Here is a 24,223-nt window from a genome sequence, read left to right as displayed (position 1 = left end):
TGCTCGCTAATATTCGCTAATTTAGTGAGCATTGATGCATGCTAGGTTTTCGCAAATACTTAAAGGACATTTCAAACATATCTACAACTAGTTATAATGGCATTCTGCTAGCTTTTTGAACTATTTTGGCATTTATTAAGTTTTTAGAGTTCTACTTTGGAGTTTAGCTGCATGTTAGCTATTTTGGCTAATTTAGGCTCTTTTCTTCTTCATGCTATTTTCAAGTTTAGCTAATATTTCAGCTACATGCTAGCTATTTTGGTTGATTTCGTTTTTTTTTTTTTAGGCTATGTTGGCATTTAACTGATATTTTCGCTGTCTATCAGCTTCAGCGTTTTCAGCTATCACGCTTTATAATCTGGTGTGGGAAATATGGTACGTCCATCAGAAAAAAACACCAAAATCTACATTTTTATTGGAGGGGGTCCTTTAAACTGGCTGTACATTGTTTTTGTTTGAAGTTCAGATAACTGAAGTTTAAGTACTTACAGAATCAGGGGGGGACGTTCATACTCTAGTGAAATAATGCAGTTGCGTGCGTCTTCACTATAAACATACACATGCATCCCCGCGCCTTTTCAGCTGCAGGCTCGTTTCCATTGTCTGGCGTTAATCTATAGTGACTTTCAGCTCCTCTGTTCTTGTCCTCATGTCTGCAGGGAATAAATGTGCAGCACAAAGCTGGAATCTGGAGGGAGGGACTCAACGGAGGACCTGAACTCTGACCTTTTTTTTGAGGGAGCTGTGAACATTATGGATTAAAAGTTTCTGTTGCTTTACCTTCACCTGGACACACCTCTTTGTGTTTTTGTTAGGATGGGGTGTTTAATTAAAGCTTTCGTGTGGTGAAAAGACGATAAGTAAATAATAAGGTTGTATTTTTAATGGGTGAGGTTTTCTTTTATTCATACTTGTTTGGAATTTGCAGTCGAGGAGGATTTAAAAAAAAACAAAACAGAAAACAACTCTACGTGATCAGCACTTCCACTGATTATACATCGCTCTTGGCTAAATAGTAATGCCTTTTGTTGCCAAGTGAAACTTTTACAAGAGGGTGCTCCATCAGCCCTTCGCTCACATTATAGCTGACTCTTCTGTGATTGGTCGGGTCAGAAGGGATGACGCCACGCAGAGATGGAGAGTTATCAGTCTTGAAGGGGGCTTGTGCTGCGTTTTGGCTCGGTTGCTGTGGCGACGCACAAGTGAGCATCAACAGTGGCAGAGCTTTTAGGCCACATGCCGACGCGAAGCTTTGATCAGAGCGACACATATCTGCTGTCAGCTTCAGCAGAGCTCTGCCAGAGCCGCATGACGCCTGCGGCGGTTGTGGCTTATTGTCTGCAGGGTCAAAGTCGAACGCGGCGCCGGTACATCGCTGTTATATAAGGAACCAAAAACTGCAATAAAACCTACAATAATCCCTATTTTTGCATGCAGATGAAAGGTTAAAGGGGTTTTATTGCTTCACACTGAAGGTTTACTGTTTAAGTTCACACTTTTGTTGAACTATTTTCACAAAACTGCTTTAAGAAGCAACTGTTAGTTGAATTGCTCTGAAATGGAATTTCTGTCTTTGAGGTTAAAGGACTTTTTGTGCTTTAAAAACCTTCCCTATCCATAAACTACTCTAAATGAGAGTGTATTTTGTTTAGTTTTTTTCAAAATGCTTTAATTTACTGGCAATTTAAGAGCTACAGACTCAATTTGTGAACTAACACCACAAAGAATGCACGCTTTCCAAGACTTTTAGGGTCAAAACAGAGTATATCTCTAAAGCCAGATCACCGTTTTCCTATCTTTAGTAGAGATTCAACGATACAAGATTACATTTTTGGGTCCTGGTTTTGTTTCGGTTTTGTTATATGATTTCTGTATAACAAAACTAGAAGAAAAACCTAAAAATCATATTTTCTATTTGCTAATAAGCAAGTAAAAACAACAACAAAAATGTTCGGTTTGCTTATATTATAAATCTTTCTTAAATTCAGCACAATACACTATGTGTTCACTTTCACCACAATTCGATTTAATGATATAACTTATGATTTGGTTTTAATTCAAGGATTGCAGCATCCTTAGTCTTTAGTCTTTTAGGTTTCAACTTAGTTCTGCCGTCGACTATCGATCTACGTAATATACAGTACGGCAAAAAAGTATTAAGTCAATTGTGCGAGTTCTCCCACTTAAAAAGATGAGAAACCTGTAATTTTCATCATAGGTACACCTCAACTATTGGAGACGATGAGAAAAAAAATCCAGAAAATCACGTCTGAATTTTAAAGAATTTATTTGCAAAAACGAGCAAGATTTCTCTGTCCTCCACTCGTTACCTGTATGAACTTAAGTACATATAAGACACCTGTCCACAACTTCAAACAGTCACACTCCAAATGCCACTTTGGCCAAGACCAAAGAGCTGTCTTAGGACACCAGAAACAAAATTGTTAACCTGAACCATCCTGGGAAGACTGTATTTGCAATATAGCAGCTTTGTTTTTAAGAAATCAACTGTGGGAGCAATTATTAGGAAATCGAAGACAAAATGATCACAAGAACGGTGACCAAAAATTCCAGTACCACACGGGACGACCTAGTGAATGACCTGCAGAGAGCTAGGACCAAAGTAACAAAAACCCTGCAATGCCGGACGTATCCTCCTGCTATAACCATTTTAAGGTCCTGGAGTGGCCTTGCCAGTCTCCAGATCTCAACCCCATAGAAAATCTTTGGAGGGAGTTGAATGTCCGTGTTGCCTAGCGACAGCCCTCAACATCACTGCTTTAGAGGAGATCTGCATGGAGGAATGGACCAAAATACCATAAAATGTTTGACTGCTGTCATTGCCAACAAAGATTATATAACAAAGTATTGAGCTGAACTTTTATTATTGACCACATACTTATTTTCCACCATTATTTACAAAAAAAATATTTTAAAATAAAAAAATTTGATTTTTCTGGATTTTTTTTCTCATTTTGTCTCATAATTGAGGTATTACAGGCCTGTCTCGTCTTTTTAAGTGGGAGAACTTGCACAATTGATGACTGACTAAATACTTTCTTGCCTCACTGTAAACAGCACAACGCAGCAACGGAGCCAAAATGATCACCGCCAATCGTTTCTGCTGGGGTGGAGAGTTTTCTGCTTTAAACCTAATTACTGATAAGAACATCCAGCAGTGAATTAAATTAAAAACAATAAAAGTCAATGGACTAACACACACACACAGACACATGCACAAACATCACTTTCAATGTAAGTAATAGAATTTGGCTCGCTGACTTGGGGATGGAATTCACGGAACAACCAATACGCTGAAGCCACAGACTGCATTATCTGCTGAACTGAAGCCCCGCCCCTTTGCTGACCAGTCATACTACTGTAGTAAATGTCGAGGCAATAAAACGATTGGCAGGAAAATAGCAGAAATATTGGACTGGAGTCAAACCTGACTGGAATTAGTTGGTGATCTTTGGCTCGAAACATGATTAAATTATGCATGTGTAAAACTTTCACTCTGAAAACTTTAATCAAAATCTTTGAGAGTATTTTGGGAATTAGACAAACACAAAGCCACATAGAATAGAAGTAAATGTGATGACAAAATATGTTAGTTTATTCCAGGTTCTCCAACCTTTAATGCAAAAATAAACCATTTAGACTAGTTTCTTAGAAACTAGAACCCAATGAGAGCAACAAAATCCAACTTTATTGTTTAAATATTACACACAATACTTATGTTTTTTTGTCAATTAAGAATTTATTTATAAATTTAGTTTTTAAATATTACAATAACTGAATTACAACAGTGTCTGTCTGTTTCTATTTACAACAGCTGTAACTTATTTTGCTTTTGACAGCAGCGCACACTAGTTCCTTTCAAAATAAAGGTCCTCCTGTTGCAGCAGCTTTACTTGTATAAAAAATAATAATATAAAAAAAAAAATAAGGTGCTTTTTTTCATTTTAATCTAAAAATAAACAACATTTTACTAGAATCAATTTATAAAAAAAAAACCTCAAAACATTTAGAATAACCTGTGCTTTTTATTCAAAACACACATCAGTAAATCATTTTCAATCATTTTAAACCACAGTTGTTCAAAACTTTAACCACTTTGGTGTGATTTACCAAAATAAAAAACTGCTTACTTTTATTTGACTAGCTATAAATTCAAAAATACAAATTTAAAGAACATTTCAACAGAGTTTCTGACGGTACATTTTTTTGCTTAGATGCTCGACATGTTAAAAATCTAAATAGAAATGACAAAACTAAACTAACTGATCTATTTTTTATTTAATCGTCAGCATTTTTCATTCAAGCTTAAGAGCCTCAATAAAGGGATAAAAGAGCCACAGGTTGCAAACCCCTGGTTTATACGTATTCTCTCACTTGGCTCTAAATAACATATAAAAATGAAAACGTAACTGTTTAACTTCAGGTGGAATTCACAATAAAACTTTCAGTTTGGCAGCTGCACGATCACATGACGGGATTCCACACATGTGACTCAGAAGAACCAATAAAGTGTAGATAATTATTCCCAAATGCCAAGACATAAACTTAAATGCTGTGTAGCTCATGTCAGCTTTTAAGTGTGTTTATAATCTTTTTAATACATGTTTAAGATTCAGTGCTGGTGTTAAAGGTTCACACTTTCATGTGTGGTTCTCAAACCTTTCCTCTGACTTTGTCTGCCTCTATTATTCTAGTGAAACAGCTCAGATAAGCAGCAGAGTCTGTCTCTCCAAACACTGTTAAACCAGCAGTTTATCAATTATGTTGGCTGTTTAAAGGAGGAATAGCTGGACCCCCGAGAGATGCATCAGACCGAATGACGTGGAGGTCAAGTCGGAGGTCATCAGTGTTTTAGCAGGTGTGAGTCAGGCTGTCACTTCAGATTGTTATGACTGATAGATAGGGCTTCCAGTTAAGGGGTTATGATGAACTCTCCTGCCTTCAGCAAAAGCCCTTTGGGATATCGTGTTTATTCAAATGAAACCACACAAAAGCGATGGCTGTTATCATCGTATGTGACGCCTGTCCAGCCTGGTATTTCACGGTCTTTTATATACGATAGCTCGCCTTTTGTTTTATTTATTTATTTTTTGAATCCTACAAAAACTACATTGTTGTTGGGGAGTAAACTTGTGCTCATTTCCCATCAGCCCTTTGTTTACACTCTCCTGCAAACTTACAGTCCCTCACAACCCAAACCTAACATTACCAGTGCAACAATTGGCGAAATTGAAAAAAAAAAATGGTTGGAGATGCAATTTTAAGTTTAATTTTCTTTAAATATGTCCTCTATCATCACAAAAATGCCATCAAAACACCAAAAACACAACTTTTTTTTTAGAAAAATAAGGATATTTCATTTATTTAAGCCTCTTTAAGAAGATCACAGTCTTTACAGAATATAGTTGTCAGTCTTTTACATTTCAAATCGCCTTCCTCAGTATTTAAAGTTTTGTTTATCCTCCGCCTGTAGGAGTTATCTGAACGCCAGGACCTGGACAGATCGGGAGCAGCAGAAGAGCAGCCGGACATTTGCAGCGGCGCAGCAGGGAGCAGAATGGCGTCCGTAGCGGAATACTACGCCGGCAAGAGCGTCCTGATCACAGGAGCCACGGGGTTCATGGGAAAAGTGCTGGTGGAGAAGCTGCTATGGTCCTGCCCGGAAGTCAAAGCGCTCTACATCCTGGTGAGGCCCAAAGCGGGCCAGTCCATGAAGCAGCGGGTCAGCGACATGATGAAGTGCAAGGTAAGATGACAGACAAACGACGGCTAACATTTAAATAAACACGTTAAACCATAGGGGAAAGTTAACGAACAGTACGTTTTCTAATACTGTTGAGACATCGGTGTGTATGAATATTGTTTTTTCATTTTAGTTTTAATTAACTTGATTTTATTTATATTTACGTTCCTCGTGTCTCTTAAGAATTTTACTTTAATTTCATATTCTTTCATAAATTAGCATTCAGCTTCACGTTGTTCCATCCATTTCCTGAACCCCTTTGGGGTCGTGAGGTTGCTGGAGCCTATCCCAGCCACTGTTTAGTGGGGGGTGGGGCACCACAGGGTCATACACTGTTGTAACTCTTCATATTAGGTACACTTAAACTGTGGGAGATAGAATTAGGGATTTTGGGGGGAATCGATATATTGATATATATCGCGATATTTGTATCGATTTAAAAGCTACATTTTACAATGTTGGAAATAAACTGCACATTATTTCCTTAATCGTACTTTTAGAACTTTCTTGGTTCATTAATTCTATGTTTTTTTTTCTTGAACTGTAAAAAGAAAAGTGAAAATTTGCTCTCGTACAGTCTTGGAATATATCGTGATACATATCATGAGACGCATATCCTATGGACTCTTACAGAATGTAAGAAGGAATCCAGAGAAACATTACAGACCTCAATGTTTTAGTTTGTAGAATTTGTTACTGATTTATAGTGCAGGCAGGTTATTGTTGGAGCAGTACACCCTTGTACTAATACTACAGTTTGTCATCTGGGTTGTTTAGGGGTGTAGAGCTCAACATCTTGACTTTGTAGGTTCACTAACTTCACAGTTTGGTGTTTTTGATGATTCTCTTGTATCTGTTACTTCATTATCTGGAAAATGGCCTGAATTTCTTCAAGTGTGAAAATTACATTGACAGTAACTTGAGTACAGACCATTGTGCAGTTTCTATCCTTCTACTGGAAAGAGGTTGATGTTGGCTTTCCGAGGTTAATGCAAGCTGACCTTTTTATTGAATGTCTAGAGGTGATTTTTGTTGCAAAACACAAAGAAAACCAATAAAAAGTTCCATAAATCAGTAAAATAAATTTCTTTTTGTTGCAAGAAAAAATCTGTTAGTTGCCAATACTTTGATGCTACTTTCACACCACCCTTGAAAACACGTGTTCTTGCGGCCTCTTCCAATGAAATGTCTATGTAAATGGGTCTAAAGATTGTAACTTCAATAGTTTCTGTGACAGTTTTTGGACAAAACGTTAAGTTAAACCGGGTAAAACTTGGACCAGTCAGGGACTTGGATTTGGTAGTAGAATATACATGAAGTCCTCTTAAATTTATAGAAAGTTCCAACTGTTTGACAATTGATATTGGAGGAAAAACTAATAATTGAGGTTTGTGCCGGGATGGAATTATGTCGCTCGTATTTCAGAATGGAACTGTGAAAGAAAAAATCTGGAACAAAATCGGCAAGATTTGCTTCTTATAACTGTAGGCGGTGGACATTTTCTAGTAAATAATGGAAAAATAAGAAGCCCCTCCCTGCTTGACTAATGTGAGCATTGAAGATGCGTCAAGGGCTCATTGTGATTTTGTATCTTTTTCTGTTCTAGTTACAATTCCAGGTACAGTTTTGTCTTTTTCGTTGATCATAAATAAGCAAAATGATCATTTTTAGTTTGTTTTTTTCTTTACATGAAGAGTGCTCTTGTTGATGTGGCTTAGCAGAAGCTTTTCTTGATATGATTTGTGCTGGTAATGAATAAAAATGTGCGGAGATGTGTAGCTGTTCATTACAAATAACTTTAAACCTAAATAAATTATGTTTATTTATGAGTTTAAAACCTGCTAAATTCATGTTTTAGCTTCTGTTTTTAAAAAAAATGAAATAGAGGTGACACAATATTTTGCACAGTCATGCAAATTGAATTTGTTTTCTTAAACTGTTGCTGCACAACAGAACTTAAACAAAGTTCTGCCTCTTTGAAAATGGACCAATGGGGTTAGAAACAAACTGACCTGTTGGTACACGCCCTGATATAGCTGTTATATAGCTAAAAATGTTTATGGAGTTTGTTTTTGTTTGTAAATTTTAGCCTTTTTTCATTGAAGTCCAAGGAAATAAATTTGGTGGAATATCGAGCCCCTGCTGGTCACTTAATGAACTGCATAGGTTTTTAAATGTGCTTCAATCTGGAAGTCAAAGGTAATCCTTTTTCCTGGATTTTCTTTACATTTTCGTTCAATCCCTTAAGCTATTATATCATAATCGTTTCCTGTGAGTAACTTTTGATGTCTGTTTTGAATGTCGCACATTTTAGAAAGGACGTTCCTGAAGCCTGTAAAACCTGGTGCCAATCCAGCAAATTTGAATGCTACTTATTCAAACGACCATTCAAAACCAGAGACAATTCAGTTGTGTTTGCACAGCGATGAAATTTGCCTGCACGTTTCAGCAGCAAGCAGCAGCCTCTGTTGCCATGGTGACGTGAGCTTAATGACCCCAGAAGAGTCCAATAGTTCATCTTTGTGCTTCGGCAGAGACGATCCGATCACAAAAGGTGAGCTGAGCTGGACGCTGCCCTCGCTTGAAATTCCTTTTTGACACCGAAAGATGAAGAGAAGCGGTGAAAGGGAGGATAAGCTCCCGAAGGTTTGACATCAGCTATACCAAGCCGAGCGGCAAACCATGACTCGGCAAAAAAAAAAAAACCCTCTGAACTACGCCGGGCTTAATGAGGACGGAGGGATTGACGGGGCGCGCGGTGATGTGCTGGCAAACAGCTGCTGTGTGCTCCTACTTTCAGCGCTGCTGGCCTCAAACTGTCAGCACACCTAAGAAAATCACACGTTCTCTTTAATCTCCGTCTCCCTTCAAAAGCATCTGTTTCCACCGCTCTCACCGGACTTCTCGTCACAGCTGGAATCGCACCGGAGCAGCAGTTTGAGGAACTTGCACCCTAAATGATATATTTTTTTATTGTATTTCTCTTTGTGAGTGTGACGCCTTCTTAGAAATCCTCTCACCGTGCAGTTGTATCCCTTAAACACAAAAGTGCCAGTTAACACCCTATAATTTGCCCCGAACCAGCTCCACACTCCTGAAATCCTCTGCTGTGGCTTTCAGGAACTAAAAGCTCCTGCTGGAGTCACCAAAGCAGTTCAGGTGGAAAGGAAATGATTGTTATTTAAAGAGGTTGATGTAGTTTGAGTTCCTTTGTAGATTTAAAACAGTTTTTTTTCTCAACTACATTTGGTTCTCTTGGTTATGAGACACCTCAAGTGACCCAAATACACATGATTTATTTCACAGAAACCAAAAGTAAGTCTACCCTACATTTCACTGCTGAACCACTTAGTAGCACCGATGCATAAAATGGTGTTTAAAGGAATTTTGACCAACCAAACATAATCTTTTCTGGAAATCTATCAAACCTTTTCAGCACTTTTCTTTATCAGTCATTTTGTTTGTGCGCTTTGGGTTTTCTGCTGTATCAGTTTTATCTAGATGTTTGATCACTTTTGGCACCTTGAAACGGAAATGGAGCAATTAAAATGGGGGTATTAAAGACCAACTGATACAAATCACGTTTTTAACCTGTTCTTGTGGCATTTTTCTGATAATAAAGGATATATATTGAAAATTGAGCTCAAAATTGCATTTCTGAGGATTTCTTTATTCAAATCGTAAATTAGGAGCTGATGACAAAATGCAGTTTGAAAAAGATTGGATTTATGTTGAAAATACACTTCATTCTGATGCATCCACTTGTAGATGACTAGATCCATGTACGTCTTTGTTCTCTTTGTCTGAGATGGCGTGTTAAATTCAATTTCACTTATATAGCCCAATTACACAACACAGTTGCACACCGGTAATTGTCCAAAAACATATAATCAGTCATAAAATATAAGCAGTAGCTGATTGCTAAAATAAACTAAAATAAACAATTTCAGAAAAAAAAGGAGAAACCTCAGGAATGGACACATGAAGGATGGATCCTCTTCTGGGACGGACAGGTGATGTCCCGGTACTGTTGGAGAAGGATTAGCTTATCTAAGTCTAAACCTACATGTTTGAATAGTGAAGGAGATAGGCTTCATCTAGATGGAACTGTGAGCCAGCTAGGGGCACGAGATGAGCCAGAGGCATAGTCCACAGTTAAGGACAGGAGCACAGACGATCCTTCATCCAGATGGAGCTGGAGGACAGCTGGGGTCACAAGACGAGCCAGAGGAGAGGTCCACGGCCAAGGGCAGGAGCACAGATGATCCTTCATCCAGATGGAGTTGGAGGACACCTGGGGGCGCGAGATAAGCCAGAGACGAGGTCCACAGCCAAGAAAGGGAGCACAAACAAGCCACCTGGAACCCGCAATCTCTCCTGCTTCGAGATGCTAGATGAACCAGAGGCGAGGTCCACGGGCAAGGACAGGAGAACAGACAATCCTTCATCCAGATGGAGCTAGAGGACAGCTAGGGTCACGAGACGAGCCAGAGGCAAGGTACACGGCCAAGGACAGAACAGACGATCCCTCATCCAGATGGAGCTAGAAGACAGCTGGGGGCAGCAAGATGAGCCAAAGGAGAGGTCCAATGTTAGGAGCATAGACTAGCCACCTGGAATCTGGAAAATCTCCTGCTCACCCGAAGGGGAGTGGAAAAGAGGAACAACACATGAATCACACTAAACTAAACGGAGGCATGGAGAACTAAATAAAAAATGAATGATAAAGAATATTGGAGAGAGGTATATAAAAATAGAGGGCAGAACCCGAATGCACCATACTTTCCCCCAACTGATTGCTGTTATTATTGAAATTTAGTTAAACTATTTCAATAGTAAGTTGCGTACAATATAGGTTATAAAGCGGACGGTAATAACAAAAATAGAAAATCTACATTTTTAGCACGTCACTATAGGAGTATATTAATATTGCTCAGCATTTTTGTTGCACTGGTAATGTTGGCATGTAAACGGAGAGCTCTCAGCAATGGGACAGAGGGGGTGGGGTTTCTTCACGCCAACTGTCCCGCCACAGGGCAGAATGTCCTAGAAAACGATTTTCTAGGATTGATTTTGGATCAAAGCTGCATAATCGTGATTAAAAACCACAGGGAACTTTTTGACAATAGATCAAAGATGATCGGAGTGGGTCTTTAAAGAATGTATTGGTCAATTTATTAATTTCGGTACTTTTATTGTGTCAAACTGCCTTAATTTTAGTCCTTTCTGCCCAAAAGAGGAATACCCAGACTGCTTCAACTCAAGTTATGAGATTGTTTAAGTTGGAATAAAAATATTGGATTTCATTTAATAGTAGACTTGGGTATTTTTTTCCAGTTGTCTTCTCTTTTATTGGTTGGGTTGACCGTCCCTGTTGCTGCTCTGCCAAACCATGGCTGGCTCGCACTCGGTTCATGCCCTCATCCAGAAATGATGTCATTAAATTTCCATGACCGAGCTTCAAGTACTAATTGGTATTCGTGCAAGTCCCGCAGTGGGCATTGTTCTGCTCAGAATCGGGATAATTCATGAAGGCGAACTGTGGTATTGTTTCTCAAGTAGCCTCTCATCCTTCAAGCCAGGCCAGTATCATTCTTACAACCTGTTGCTAGGTAACAACAGAGAGATCTGTCCCACGGTGCTTTTCAGAGGATGCAATCAGGGGAGCTGCCCTGAGCAGGAAAAGGACAAACCAATGTGAGTCTCATTGGATCTCCGCCGCTCTGACTTTGACATTTAGGCTCTGTTTGTCCAAAGTCTCTGAGGTACTTTGATCCAGTGGAAATGTTTGGCTGCAGAGCCGGGCATTAAATGGCATGTTCGGCACTTGATAAGTATGCCTGTGGGTGAACAGGGCTCTGCAGTATGCTTTACCCACCCACAACCAGCGCGGGTGCAGCATCTCCAGCTCTGTGGCCCAGAGGAATGCCGCTTTGAAAAGTGGGATTTTTTATGGGGGGAGTTGGAACAAAGATTTCAAGAATTTTGCTCACAAGGCAGAATCATACTAAAGACTGGTACTTTTACTGAGGGGTATTTAGGTAGTTTTGAGCTCGCAGAGAAGTGTCAGAAAAAGGGGTTTTATGCAGACCAAACTTGACGTTTCACCAACATTTTTGCTTATTTAACTCAAATAAAACCATGTTTGTTCATTTTTCATAAAAACTGTTTGAAAAGGCAAGTAACCCACAATGCATTTCAGCATTTGCAAGTATTTAATGTGTTTTCTGGGATTATTCTGAAGAAAAAAATGTAACCAAAAGCAAATTTCTTTATTGAAAGTGTGCATCTTTACAGTTATTGTTAAAGACAAACCATTATTATTGTATTATTTCCTTATCCTCGTCAACGCTTTAAAAATTCAACAGTTTTTTTTTAAAAAACTAAGACAAGATAATCTACTTTCATTTGCTTTAAAGTCACTTTTAATTTAGTCAAAAATATTTTTTTAATTTACTTTTTGATTAGAAAATGAGCACAAAAACTGAGAAAACTTTACTCTGAATTTGACACCATGAGTAGTACTCTGGTTGTAGTTTAAATACGTTCAAATCAAACTGCTACACTTTCAATCAAGGCTGCAATTTGATTATAGAATCAAAGCCGTTTGTTGGAAAAAAACGAATTTATTCCCATGTTGAGGAATTGATTCCCTCTGGAGCTTTGGGCCTGTTTACCCAGAATGGGTGGTTATAATAAATCCTGATGATCTGTAAACAGGACTACCAAGTAAACCCCCAATTATCTGCAACTGCAATCAGAGGTTTACCACAATCTGGTGCACCACTACCAAATAAGACAAACTGTTATCTTTAGTCTGCTTTTTTTTTTTCTTACAAAAAAAGTCAAATGTTTTGCTTTAAAAATTCACTTTGATAAAAATTGTTGTTGGTGTTTTTAACATCTTCTTTTTAATTTAATCCATTTTATTTTAATAGCCCAATATCACAACACAGTTGTTTCAAGTGGCTTCAACCAGTAATTTTCCAAAAACATAAAATATAAGCAACAGCTGATTGCTAAACTAAACAGACTAAACTAATCTCAAGGATGTCTACATGACGGAGGGATCCTCTCACAGGACGGACAGGCGATGTACAAGGACTGTTATAGAAAGATTAGCTAATCTAACACTTCAACTACATGTGTAAATAGTGTAGCAGATTGGCTTCATCCAGATGGAACTGGAGTGAACCGCTGAGGTCGCGAGACGAGATCGACCGCCAAGGACAGGAGCGCAGACGATCCGCTAGGAATCTGATAATGGAGGACGTGTATAAAGAAAATGAAACTCAAAATTGCATTTTTTTTGACTACTGCTTAATTCAAATCGGGTGGAATTGGGATCAGATGAAAAAAATACAGTTAGAAAAAGATCGAATTACAGATATATCTCGATATGTATTGTATATTGAGACACATATCGTATCGCCAGACTCTTGTCAATACACGACCCTAACTCAGAGGTGATTTTTCAATGAACTCCTGCCGCTCTGCAGAAACTATGTTCTAGAAAATGACAGATTTTTTTTTTTTTTTTTTTTGGTTAATGATCATAATTTGAAGAAAAAATATAGATCTAAGGATGATTGGATTGAAGGAAGTGGTTATTTGCCAATTCAGGCAGGTTAGAGTTAAAATACTTGCAGCCAATGCAACGATGTCCATTTTTAACCGGATTTCCACCCATTTTTGAGCACATAAACATGTTTGAATAACATTTGCCTCAAGTTAAAGAATATGAATAACAATAACTACTCCATACAGACCAGTGAAGAGAAACCTGTCAATGTGCTGACAGCCTCTTATCTGTGAATGGAAATGGGATTTGGGTTGACGTGTTTGTCTGACCTGGACATGTTCTGTGGCTGCTCCCTCCTCTTTATGCTTTTCAGCCCGTTATCGGCCTGATCTAGTATGACAACACGCATCCATTGATTTCCTCTTTGTTTGCATCACCGACTCTGTGATCTTTATGTACTGCCTGAATATTTAAGGTGCATTGATTTCTTGCGGCGACCGTTGGCAGTCTCTCCTTTCCACTTCTGGGACTCCTGAAATTCCTGCATGAATTTTTAACGACCGTCGCCTCTCGTTCCGGAGAAAAGCGAGCGTTCGCCACTTCCACCGCGGAGCCTCGGTGAGCTCTGCAGGAGGCGACCAGAGGCCAGTGCACTGCTGCTCCCCAGAGAAGAGATAAAGGGGGGACCATTGACTCTGCATGCAATTACACTGCAAATGAACCCTAGTTTCTGAGTCTGCTGAGCAAATTGAACACTGCTGCTGATGTAATGAGGGCTTTGACTGAGCCACAAGAAACTGCTACTCTCATTTAGTTTGCAAAATGGAAATTTGTGGCAGAAGGTCACTAAAAAAAAAGCGATTTCAAGTTTTATTCACCAAACTCTTTTATCGCCTCTATTTTTGCAGATAAACTGCTCAGAATTTGTACAATTTTATCCTCCAGAAAATGTATGCTCTATATAAGGTTAATAAAACAATAATACATTCCAAAAAGGTTAAGGATTTTGACATTTTTATACGTTTTAAAAACAGTTTTTGACATGTGGATTAGGATTATAATGTGCTGCTCCTCTATGCCTCCACTTCTTGTGCGGCTGTTTGTGTGTCGGGCTGATTGGCGTTCTGCCCGGTAACAGTGCACAGCTTCAGTTGGTGGGTGGACGGCATGACTTGAGTTTGGCACGGCGCCAATGAAATCATACAGACGGTTTTCTGTTTTTTTTGAAGAAGCAGAACAACGCCGTTCAACGTTTCTCACTCCATGACCAAAGGCTTTTGATTTTTGGGTGAAAGAGAATTTATTAACCAAAAGGCATATTTGGCTATGACTGACAATTGACTGTATATGAGAACTGGACCGAGTGAGTGTAAACAAAAATCAAATCGTATCAGTCGCCATTTTTTTCCACCCACAAGTCCAGAAATAGTAAATAAGCATGTCGGCCTGAGTCATCATTTCCATGGCAACCACTCCAGGCTACACAAAATCTGTCCATTTTTTTTAAACATGTGACGTGAGACCACAAACCTTTATCGAGACATCTGATTGGTCAGTTTATAACTTGAACTACGAAAAAAAATACATGAAAAAAAATAGGATTAAAAATGTATCTGAACGAGACTGGTTATTTTGACAAATAGGATGACTGAACTTATCTGTCTATATAATGTGTTCGCCATTTTGTACTGCTGTCCGAATCTATAATTCCAAAATCCAGTGCCCTAGAAATGTAAGTCTTCACGAAAAAAACACTACATGGACAAATATAGGCCATAATGAATTGCGATCAAACATTTTTTTGTAAAAGAACATGTTTAATTGTCATTTTTTAATAGGACATCCACATTTTTATCATCAGAACAGAGTAAAGTTATAAATATACGTCATAATATATTTTGTGAAATCTGTGATGTCATATCCGGTGTTTAAAAAAAAAAAAAAGATGAAAAGTAGTAAGAATGGTGTCAGAATTCCTTTTAGAATCCAGGGCACTAGAGCGTCTCGCACTATATAGTTTTTTAGTAGTTAGGAATTAGGGTGAGAATGCGGACATAGCCCCTGAGATTTTGGCTTCTTGGCACTAACGGGCATTTCCTGTTTGGAATGCTAGGGGGGAGGGGTCACACTCTCTTGTTCTCATATACAGTCAATACTGTTGCCTATGAATTCTACTTTTGCTATCACAAACCGTACAGTGGTCAATGCTGTCAAAGCCAAACATGGCTGTCACTGGTCAAGAGGGATTGATCCCGGACGAGCCCCCAAATATGTTACGGCCCTGACGATTTTACAGAGTTGGAGGAGCATAAGGTATTGGATGGACACAGTAGTAAGAAATAACACACATAAGAACCTAAAGAAGTTTGATGTGTTTTTACTTTATTTGTGTCTACTTTTTTGACTAAATCTAGCAATGAGTAATCAGTTTGTGTTCATACATGACTAAAACATTACAGGTTTCTAAGGACTAACTATAAGGGTTTTCTGAAACCTGGTGCACTATTCCAGTTTAACATTAAATTATCCAATAATTAAAAAAATAATCATCAAAGAAAACTGCAATACGGGAAATATTTTATGAGCATCATTTTATTTGTCAACATTAAATTTAGCAAAAGCAGAGCTTCCTTTTTTTTTAAAAAAAATGGACACATTTCCGTTAAATTATCTGCTTCAGATGATACCGTGATATTCTTAGCAACTGTTGGGGATGTTTGTCACTTAAGTTTATTTTTGTAAAAACAGGTTTCATTGATGTCATTTCCTGCCCAGGTAGTGACAACTGAGGAGAGTTTGGTCATTAGACTCGCTACTTTTTCAAGACACTTTTTTTATTTTTTATTTTTTTGGCTTATTGGTCACTTCCATGTTGACCACCTATGTTTCTGAAATTTGCTATTTCCATGTTGGCTATTAAGAAAATATTAACTTTTTTATTATGTTCGGGTCAAAATTGACCAGTTTTCAAGTGTGATGCTGGGTTAAATTTTACCCAAACACAATCTAAGGGTTAAAAAAACAGAAAAAAATCCACTTATTAGGCCATTGTCATAAATAAAAACCGAAGTAAGAACTTTTAAAGCTCAGAGTAAATGACCTTTTTTACTGTAAAGTTCATCTTTAAACTATAGTATAATGGATATTATAAGTATTGTAAAAAAATATTGAATTTTGATTCATTTTCAAAACAAATTAGAGTAAAAATAAATATTCAACAAACTTTCAAAATAAAAATTTCCAAGCTACATGTGAAAACATCAAAGTTTTGCTTATAGAATTCGATCTTGGTTTTTCAAAATGGCCGCTCCGTATTTTACAATATACAACACATACAACAACAACAAAACTTGAAATCCCTGTCCAAATGTGTGTCTTATGTTCCTGCCAACAGTGCTGTGACATCATTTATTTATCCATTTACTTATTTTAAAGGGGATTACATGTTTAAATTAGTCCTTGTGCCACACTTTGGACATGCCATGGCTAACAAGTCCCTAACCTGTCCCGACTGTTTTCACTTTAGTTTTCTGACATGTTTCTTTCTGAAGTTGAAGGTTTAGATTTTGGTTCTGAGGCTCCACAACCTTTTTTTATTCAGAGAAAGCAGACCACTTATCTAATCTCCTAATCTGGTTAAGAAAATCAGGTTTTCTTTTTATGACGTTCAAGAAACCAGAGTTCTTAGTACAGCCCATAGTATGTTGTGGGTTCCTAGAATCAGCCTAATGACAAATACGCTTGTCCTTAAGGGACAAACGTGTCAAACATGGAAGGAAATGGTCATAAAAACATGATTTATGTGTAAATAAAATCAAGACGATTTAATGCAAAAATGATCAAAATGTTTAATCTGTGCAAAAACTATAAAAAAGTACAAACTTCTCCCTCTTCTCACCAAGTATTAAGATAAATATGTTAAAAACCCTTCCACCTTAAAATAGAAAAGACTAAAGAAATCTCGACTTTAGTGCAGGTTCTATCAAGGACCATGGCTCAGCAGTGAAGTGGCTTCAATCAGCCTGAATGTGACCTCAGGACCTGCTCTGGACGCTGTGGTTTCTGCTCTCCTGGGAGGCTCTTATTGGTGCTGAGGTCAGGTACAGACCACTGAGGAAGGAAGAGCCTTTTCCCTCTTTGAAAGCCTGACAGCCCTGAGTGCAGTCATGCAAGTCCTTTTTCCCTGGAGAGTCCTCGCTGTGCTGACTTGTTCCAAGGCTTCGCTTTTCTCCGATACAAAAGACCTTTTTCAGAATGTTAAACAATCTTTTTTTCAGTGAAAGGGGGAAACGAGCTCCACTATCAACTTACTTACCAAGAAGTGGCGTTTCTTCCTGTTACCTGCTTTTGTTTGTAGTTATGGACACCTCACAACCTGTTTAGATCACACATAAAGTCATTTCACAAGACACGAGAAATGTTCACCAAGGACATCAAATGTCATCCTGATCCCTTGTTTGTGTTTTGTGGGAGAACCAAAACAACTTTATCATCTGATTTTAGAAAGTATTTGTCGTAAATGAAGTTAAAAAAGAAAAAAAGAACATTTTGAAACAACAAAGTGAACTTTTCTTTTCACGTAACCCTTGTGCTATCCTAGGCATGTTTACATTAAAAGTGGGGTCACAAGAAAGCACACTCAATTATTTTTTCAAGGATTTTTTATCTTCACTGTCTGTGGCAGACATGAGATCTTGTGCATCTTTATCACACATCAATGTAAGGGTCGGGTCATCTAGACCCCATAAGAGAGCACGAAGGTTTTAACCCTTTGATTAGAAATGTTTTACTTAAGGTGTATTCTGACTCGGCACATTTGGTTCACTTGGAGCACATGTGTCAAAGTCAAGGCCCGGGGGCCGGATCCGGCCCTCCAGGTTATCATGTCCGGCCCTCCAGATCATTTTATTTTATTGTTATTAAAGACCTTATGTAATCTTGTTCTTGTTTTTAACTTGTATAGTTTTGACAAAATATATATATTTGGGGAGTAAAATATTGAAAGGTATTTAATGTTTAAGTTGATTTATTCTGGAATAATATTCCTGCCTTTTTATTATTAATAATTATGTTTAAAGTTACAGTTTTAAAAAATTGGCTTTCTGCTAGCTTTTTGGACTATTTTGGGGTTTACTAAGATTTTTTAGGCTATTTGGCTAATATTTCAGCTACATTTTAGCTGTATTGGCTAATTTAGACTTTTTGGTTTTTTTTTTTAAGCCATTTTGGAGTTTAGTTAACATTTTAGCTACATGCTAGCTGTGTGGGCTGATTTAGGGTTTTGAAGTTTAGCTATTTTTTCAGATACATGTTTTTTGTTTTGGCTAATTTGGCATTTAACTAATATTTTAGCTGGCTATCAGCTTCAGCTTTTTCAGCTATTGCTTCAGCGTTTTCAGCTATTAGCTCCAGTGATTTCAACTATTAATGTAAGCGTTTTCAGCTATTAGCTCCAGTGATTTCAGCTATTGCTTCAGCGTTTTCAGCTATTAGTTCCAGTGATTTCAACTATTAACGTAAGCATTTTCAGCTATCAAATTCAGCCTTTTCAACTATCAACTACAGCATTTTTAACCATCAATTTCAGCATCTTCAGCTATCAGCTCTAGCATCTTCAGCGGCCAAATTCAGCTTACAGCATTTACACTAGCATTATTGCAGGTAATGTTATATATCTAGTTCATAATTATGTTAAAAAGTCAGTTTTAAAGTTTTCAAAATTTTGTTTTAGACTGTTCAATAAATGTTCATCAAGTTCAACCCGCGACATAAGGTGTGTTTTGTCCTCCTGTACGATTGAGTTTGACAACCCTGACTTCGAGTGAATCAGAGTTTAGTAATCCTGAACAAATTTCTATTCTAAATACACTCGTAGACTCTGGTCCGTGACCAGGAACGTCTCTCAGATCCATCTTTTTTGGTGGTCTCAGTTTGTTTCTAATCAGACTGAGTTCCGGTTCGCTCTGAGATTCCACAGTCTGAATAGACTCCGCCCTCAAAGTGAAACAACCGTAGTCTGATATTACAGGATGTGAGTAGACGGGGCAAAAATACAACACAGCAAAAATCAACCTCAAGGTTCTGGACTCGATATGGGCCAAATTAAGCAGTGTGGTGTCAATATTTGGGGGCGTGGCATAATTTTTGTGGGGCGTGGTCTAAAAATAGCAAAAATTCTACGAGGATAACTCCTCTTAAATCTTTTAATCTTGAAGTCCTGCTACTGTTGCCACGTGGTTATTTGGGATTCCATTTTTAAAATTTATCTGAAATATTTTGAAGTTGGAAGCACAAATTTTTTAATAAAAATTTATTTTTAACAAAAAATAATGAAATTTAAAATGTCACCTTTAACACTGAGGTATTGTTGTAAATTAAAATGTATGTAGCATCTAAGTAGAAAGCTTTGAACTTGCTAAACTGTGTTTTTAGATATTATAAAAGCCACACATTTTTATAAAGAAAAGTTTGTCTAAAATTGGGCGAAATGCTCCTAAAAATTCAGGATTTTGTTGTTCTTTACATTTAGTTGTTGCTATATAAAATCTTCTTTTTTGAAGCACAAAACTATTTTAAATATCTGCATTTTTAGATTAATTAATGTGATTGGAAAGAGAAATATGAGGCAAATGTTGCCGGATATCTTATTGTGAACCTATTATTTCATTTTAGAGTATTAACTAGTATGAACATCTTTGTCTTTTTTGGTTGTGAAATCTCACAAAATGTGAAGTTTTGGTATCTGGGCTAAATCCCTAAAGGCCATTTTCAAATCTTTTTGTCATGAATCCTCATCACATCCAATTATTTGACAGATTACGCCAGAACACGGCAGGAAATGGAGGTCAGCGGTGGGGGTGCTGCTGTTAATTGGCCGTTTCTGACACACTTTGGCAGACTTCTCCTGCCTCCTGTGAATTAGCTCATCTTCAGTCGGTGCTGCTCACAATCTTTCCCTCTTCTCCGTCACGTATTTGGAAGCCGTGAAGGCCAGCTGAATGGCAGAGAAGAAAGGCTGTTGAAAGGCCATCTTGAGTCGACGGAGGGAAACAGAAAGGCCATTCGGGTTGGATTACTGTAAAGTTCACACTGTTGATGGACGATGAGAAGAGGAAAAAAAAAGTGTGACTATCCTCGTAATAGATGGAAAATGGTGACAATCCTCCCAAAAAGTTTAAGATTTTTTATTACTATCAATATTTCTTCAGCTTTGGTGAGGAGTCTCTGACTGGACTATTGTCTCCATGTGCGAGGCGGCCTGCAGGGTTCAATGCGTGCGGTGGACGGCTGGTACAAGACATCCAAGAGTCCTAACAATGCCCACTTTTATCTGCGCCTGGAACAAAAGCCCCTCTGAATCCCACGCTGTGTCCTCCTTCACCCCCGATGCATCCGTCTACTCCCATTTGTTATTTCACTCAGTCATGGAGGTTATCTTTGAATTTTTTTGTCTCTAACGGAAAGCTAAATACAGCTAGACTCCTAAACCGACTGACTTAAAAAAAAGTAATGCGTTTTGCATTAAATAATAATGTATTTGAGCTTTTTCTTAATTTTGAAAACTTATTGCTTCCATTCTTTACAATCATTTACAACAAATATCTTCCAATTGTAGCCTCTGTGTTTACTAGAGGCAGGCGTCTATTGGAGATGGGCTTCTATTGGCTAATGGGTTCATTTTGCTTCTGAAATTTGGTCAAGAAATGGAGACAATTGATTGAAGCATTATGTTCTGATTAACAATGGCTGTGAACGTTTCTTTTCTCTTTAAAGCATCATCAATCTCTGTATCAAAAATCCTCTTTACCTTCTTGGAGATAATCATACCATTCTGTCTTAACTCAATGATCCATGTTCAAACCAGTTCTTCTAATTTAGGCTTCACTTTCTTTGCACCTCCACAAGGTAAACGCTTTGCTTGTTGATCTTTTTTTCTGTAGCGTCTCCACAATAAAACCTGTCTGCTTGCGGCATTCTGGGATAGGTTTAGAATCTATCCCAGAAATGAGGTGCAGATTCCTCACCAGAATGTTCTTTGACGAATGCTACTTCTATAAAGATAAACAGTTATTATTTTTTTAACATGTTCTCGATAATCTTTATTTTCTTTTCATTATTTTATTTATTTTTTTTTTTATTGGAAGTTCCATCCATCCATTTTCTTGACCGCTTCTTCCCTTTCGGGGTCGCGGGGGTGCCGGAGCCTATCCCAGCTACTGAAGGGCGAAGGCGCGGTACACCCTGGACAGGTCGCCAGTCTGTCGCAGGGCCTCAATCACACACCCATTCGCTCTCACATTCACACCTAGGGGCAATTTAGAGTCACCAATTAACCTATGAAGCATGTTTTTGGACGGTGGGAGGAAGCCGGAGTCCCTGGTGAAAACCCACGCATGCACGGGGAGAACATGCAAACTCCACACAGAAAGGTCCCAGCCGGGATTCGAACCGGGGCCTTCTCGCTGTGAAGCAAGAGCGCTAACCACTGCGCCACCGTGCAGCCCTAAAATAGGAAACCGCAAAAAGGAATATCCACAACCTAAAGACACTTTCCAATACTTAAAGTTTATAACGGGAAGTAGTTACTACTGATTTCTATCTTTTATTCATTTAATAAGTGACAAAATATACAAAAGGCCACACTTTCATTTACGTGCTAGAATACTTACATTGTCTCTTAATATTTTACAATGTAAGTGGCAACACTACAAAGTGTTTTAAGTAAAAATGTCACTTTCAAATGTTCCCCTGAGTCCACCTTCAAGTGGGGGTGTGGACTTCCAACAAGCTCGCTGCTGATTGGCCAGAGTGGTTGCCATAGAAATGATGACTAAAACCAACTTCGACTAATCACTGTTTTGTGACATGATGCCATCCAATTGCGACTGAATTGGATTAGGAAGTAAGCCATTTTTTTATGGATGATGTCACATTCGCTCAGTCCAGTTCTTATATACAGTCTGAAACCTTTTTCTGCTTCAGATCCCATGAATCAAAGGTATGTTCTGATCATTTGTTCCACATTGGTTTTAGTTTTAGTTCACTTTTTTCTAACATTTAGAACTTTAGTGTGAGGGTCAATGTCGACTCAGCTCAGCTTTGACCTCTTTGTTGTACAATGCAGACTGTACTTCCTGAGGTGTCGCAGGTCGTCATGCCTTAGAAAGCATCAACAAACAGCTACTCAAAGAACCGCGCTGTTTATGGATCCCAGAGGAAGAGGAGGATGTGTGTACTGGGACAAAGCGGGAGGAAAAGAAGCCGGTTCTGCAAATAAAAGTCTTAACCCATGAGCTCATCGGGCTTCAGTTCAGGTTTCTGTTTGGCTTTTTTTTTTCCTCTTATTGGCATTTGAAAGCTCGTATGAACTCTACCAAAGGTTTTTAGGTCACTTGTGGTGGTTAACCAGTGTGAAGAAGAAGAACGGAGAAGAGAAAAGTGACGTATGTGCTATCCGGTTGACATAAAAAGATTTCCTATCATGCTCGGAATAAAAAGGAAATCCCAAAAATGGGAATTGAAACCTTCTATAGTATTAAACACATTCACACAAACGCATGGATGGTAGCTAGGAGTACGTTTTACTGTCCGATAGTTTTAGACTCTGATCAAAGATGGTAATCCTTCATCTGGGAGACAATATTTCCCGGAGCTCATAAAATGAGGAAGTTCCATTTCTGTGAACGTTTTCTCACCTCCAGATTAGTCACAACCTTCCCACCAAATGAGTTTCCACTTCTTTTCACTGGGAACTCCCTCACATGTGCTGCTGGAGCTTGTGGTTAAGACTGCGTGGGATTCTGTCCTGGAGCGGCCTTACGAGAAAATGTAGAAGCATCAGCATGTGATTCTTCTCTAGCAGATGTAGAAAAATTCATTATTTTTTAAGTAAAATGTTATAAAAAGACTGAAATTACCCCAAAATATGCAGGTTTTGGATTAAGAATTGGTTTCAACACGTTACATCATATCTATGTTTATCTTGTTTAACTTCCTAATTAAATCCCCGATGTTCACGACTATTTCTAGGCCGTAATTCAGCATGTTGCAGCGCCTCAACCTTAAAAAAGCGCTTTGTTGCTGCGAGTTTTGTCCCAGTCAGCTTTTTTCTGCAGCAGTCGGGATGTTCTCGCTCCATGATTTCTGCATCTGAGCAGCTGAAGTGGCTCCAACCTCAACAGCTGTTGCAGACTTTATAAATGAATGCACCAAAAAGATGTGCAGCGACGACTTTGTGCTCTTTGGAAGGCTGTTTTAGCTCTGTAGAGATCCCGCCGCAAAACGTTTTGTTGCAACACTGTTTCCTGTCACACCCTTAAAAAAAAAATCACTTTGATGAAATCGTGTTCTTGTTTTTAACAACAAAGTTTTGTTGCATTTTTCTAAAAATGGAGATTAAAACTGCATTTCTGAGTTTTTGTTGTTAGGTTGCTGGTGTGAGGAGCTGTATGCTAGTGGGAGTGTGTAAACAGAGAGCTCTCAGCAATGGGGACGTTCAAATCAAGTGTATATCAAGTTTGTTTATTCGGAAATAATATTCCTGCCTTTTTATTATTCATAATCATTTACAAAAGTTACAGTTTTAAATATTGGCATTCTACTAACTTTTTGGACCATTTTTGCATTTACTACGATTTTTTTTTTTTAGGCTATTTTGGAGTTTAGCTAATATTTCAGCTACATGCTAGCTGTTTTGGCAAACCTAAGTTTGTTTGTTTTTTTGTTTTTTTAGGCTAATTTGCCATTCAGCTTATGTTTTAGCTGGCTTTCAGCTTCAGTGTTTTCAGCTATTTGCTTAGGTGTTTTCAGCTATCAATTTTAGCTTCTTCAGTTATCAGCTCTAGCATCTTCAGCGGCCAAACTTAGCTTACAGCCTTCACACTAGCATTATCGCAGGTAAAGGTATACATCTAGTTCATTATTATGTTAAAAATTAA

General features: G+C 38.1%; 1 protein-coding gene across 1 annotated transcript in view; it reads left to right on the top strand.

The window, feature by feature from the left end:
• Positions 1-24,223, top strand: part of si:dkey-97m3.1 (fatty acyl-CoA reductase 1) — a 65,043-nt gene that overhangs the window by 18,209 nt on the left and 22,611 nt on the right. The window contains exon 2 of the mRNA XM_024287844.2: positions 5,495-5,767. Coding sequence (XP_024143612.1) covers positions 5,495-5,767 — 273 coding nt within the window. The remainder of the gene's footprint in view (positions 1-5,494; positions 5,768-24,223) is intronic.

The sequence above is a fragment of the Oryzias melastigma genome, linkage group LG23 (genome assembly GCF_002922805.2).
Source record: "Oryzias melastigma strain HK-1 linkage group LG23, ASM292280v2, whole genome shotgun sequence".
Taxonomy (NCBI): Eukaryota; Metazoa; Chordata; class Actinopteri; order Beloniformes; family Adrianichthyidae; genus Oryzias; species Oryzias melastigma.
This window is presented reverse-complemented; position numbering and strand designations above follow the sequence as displayed.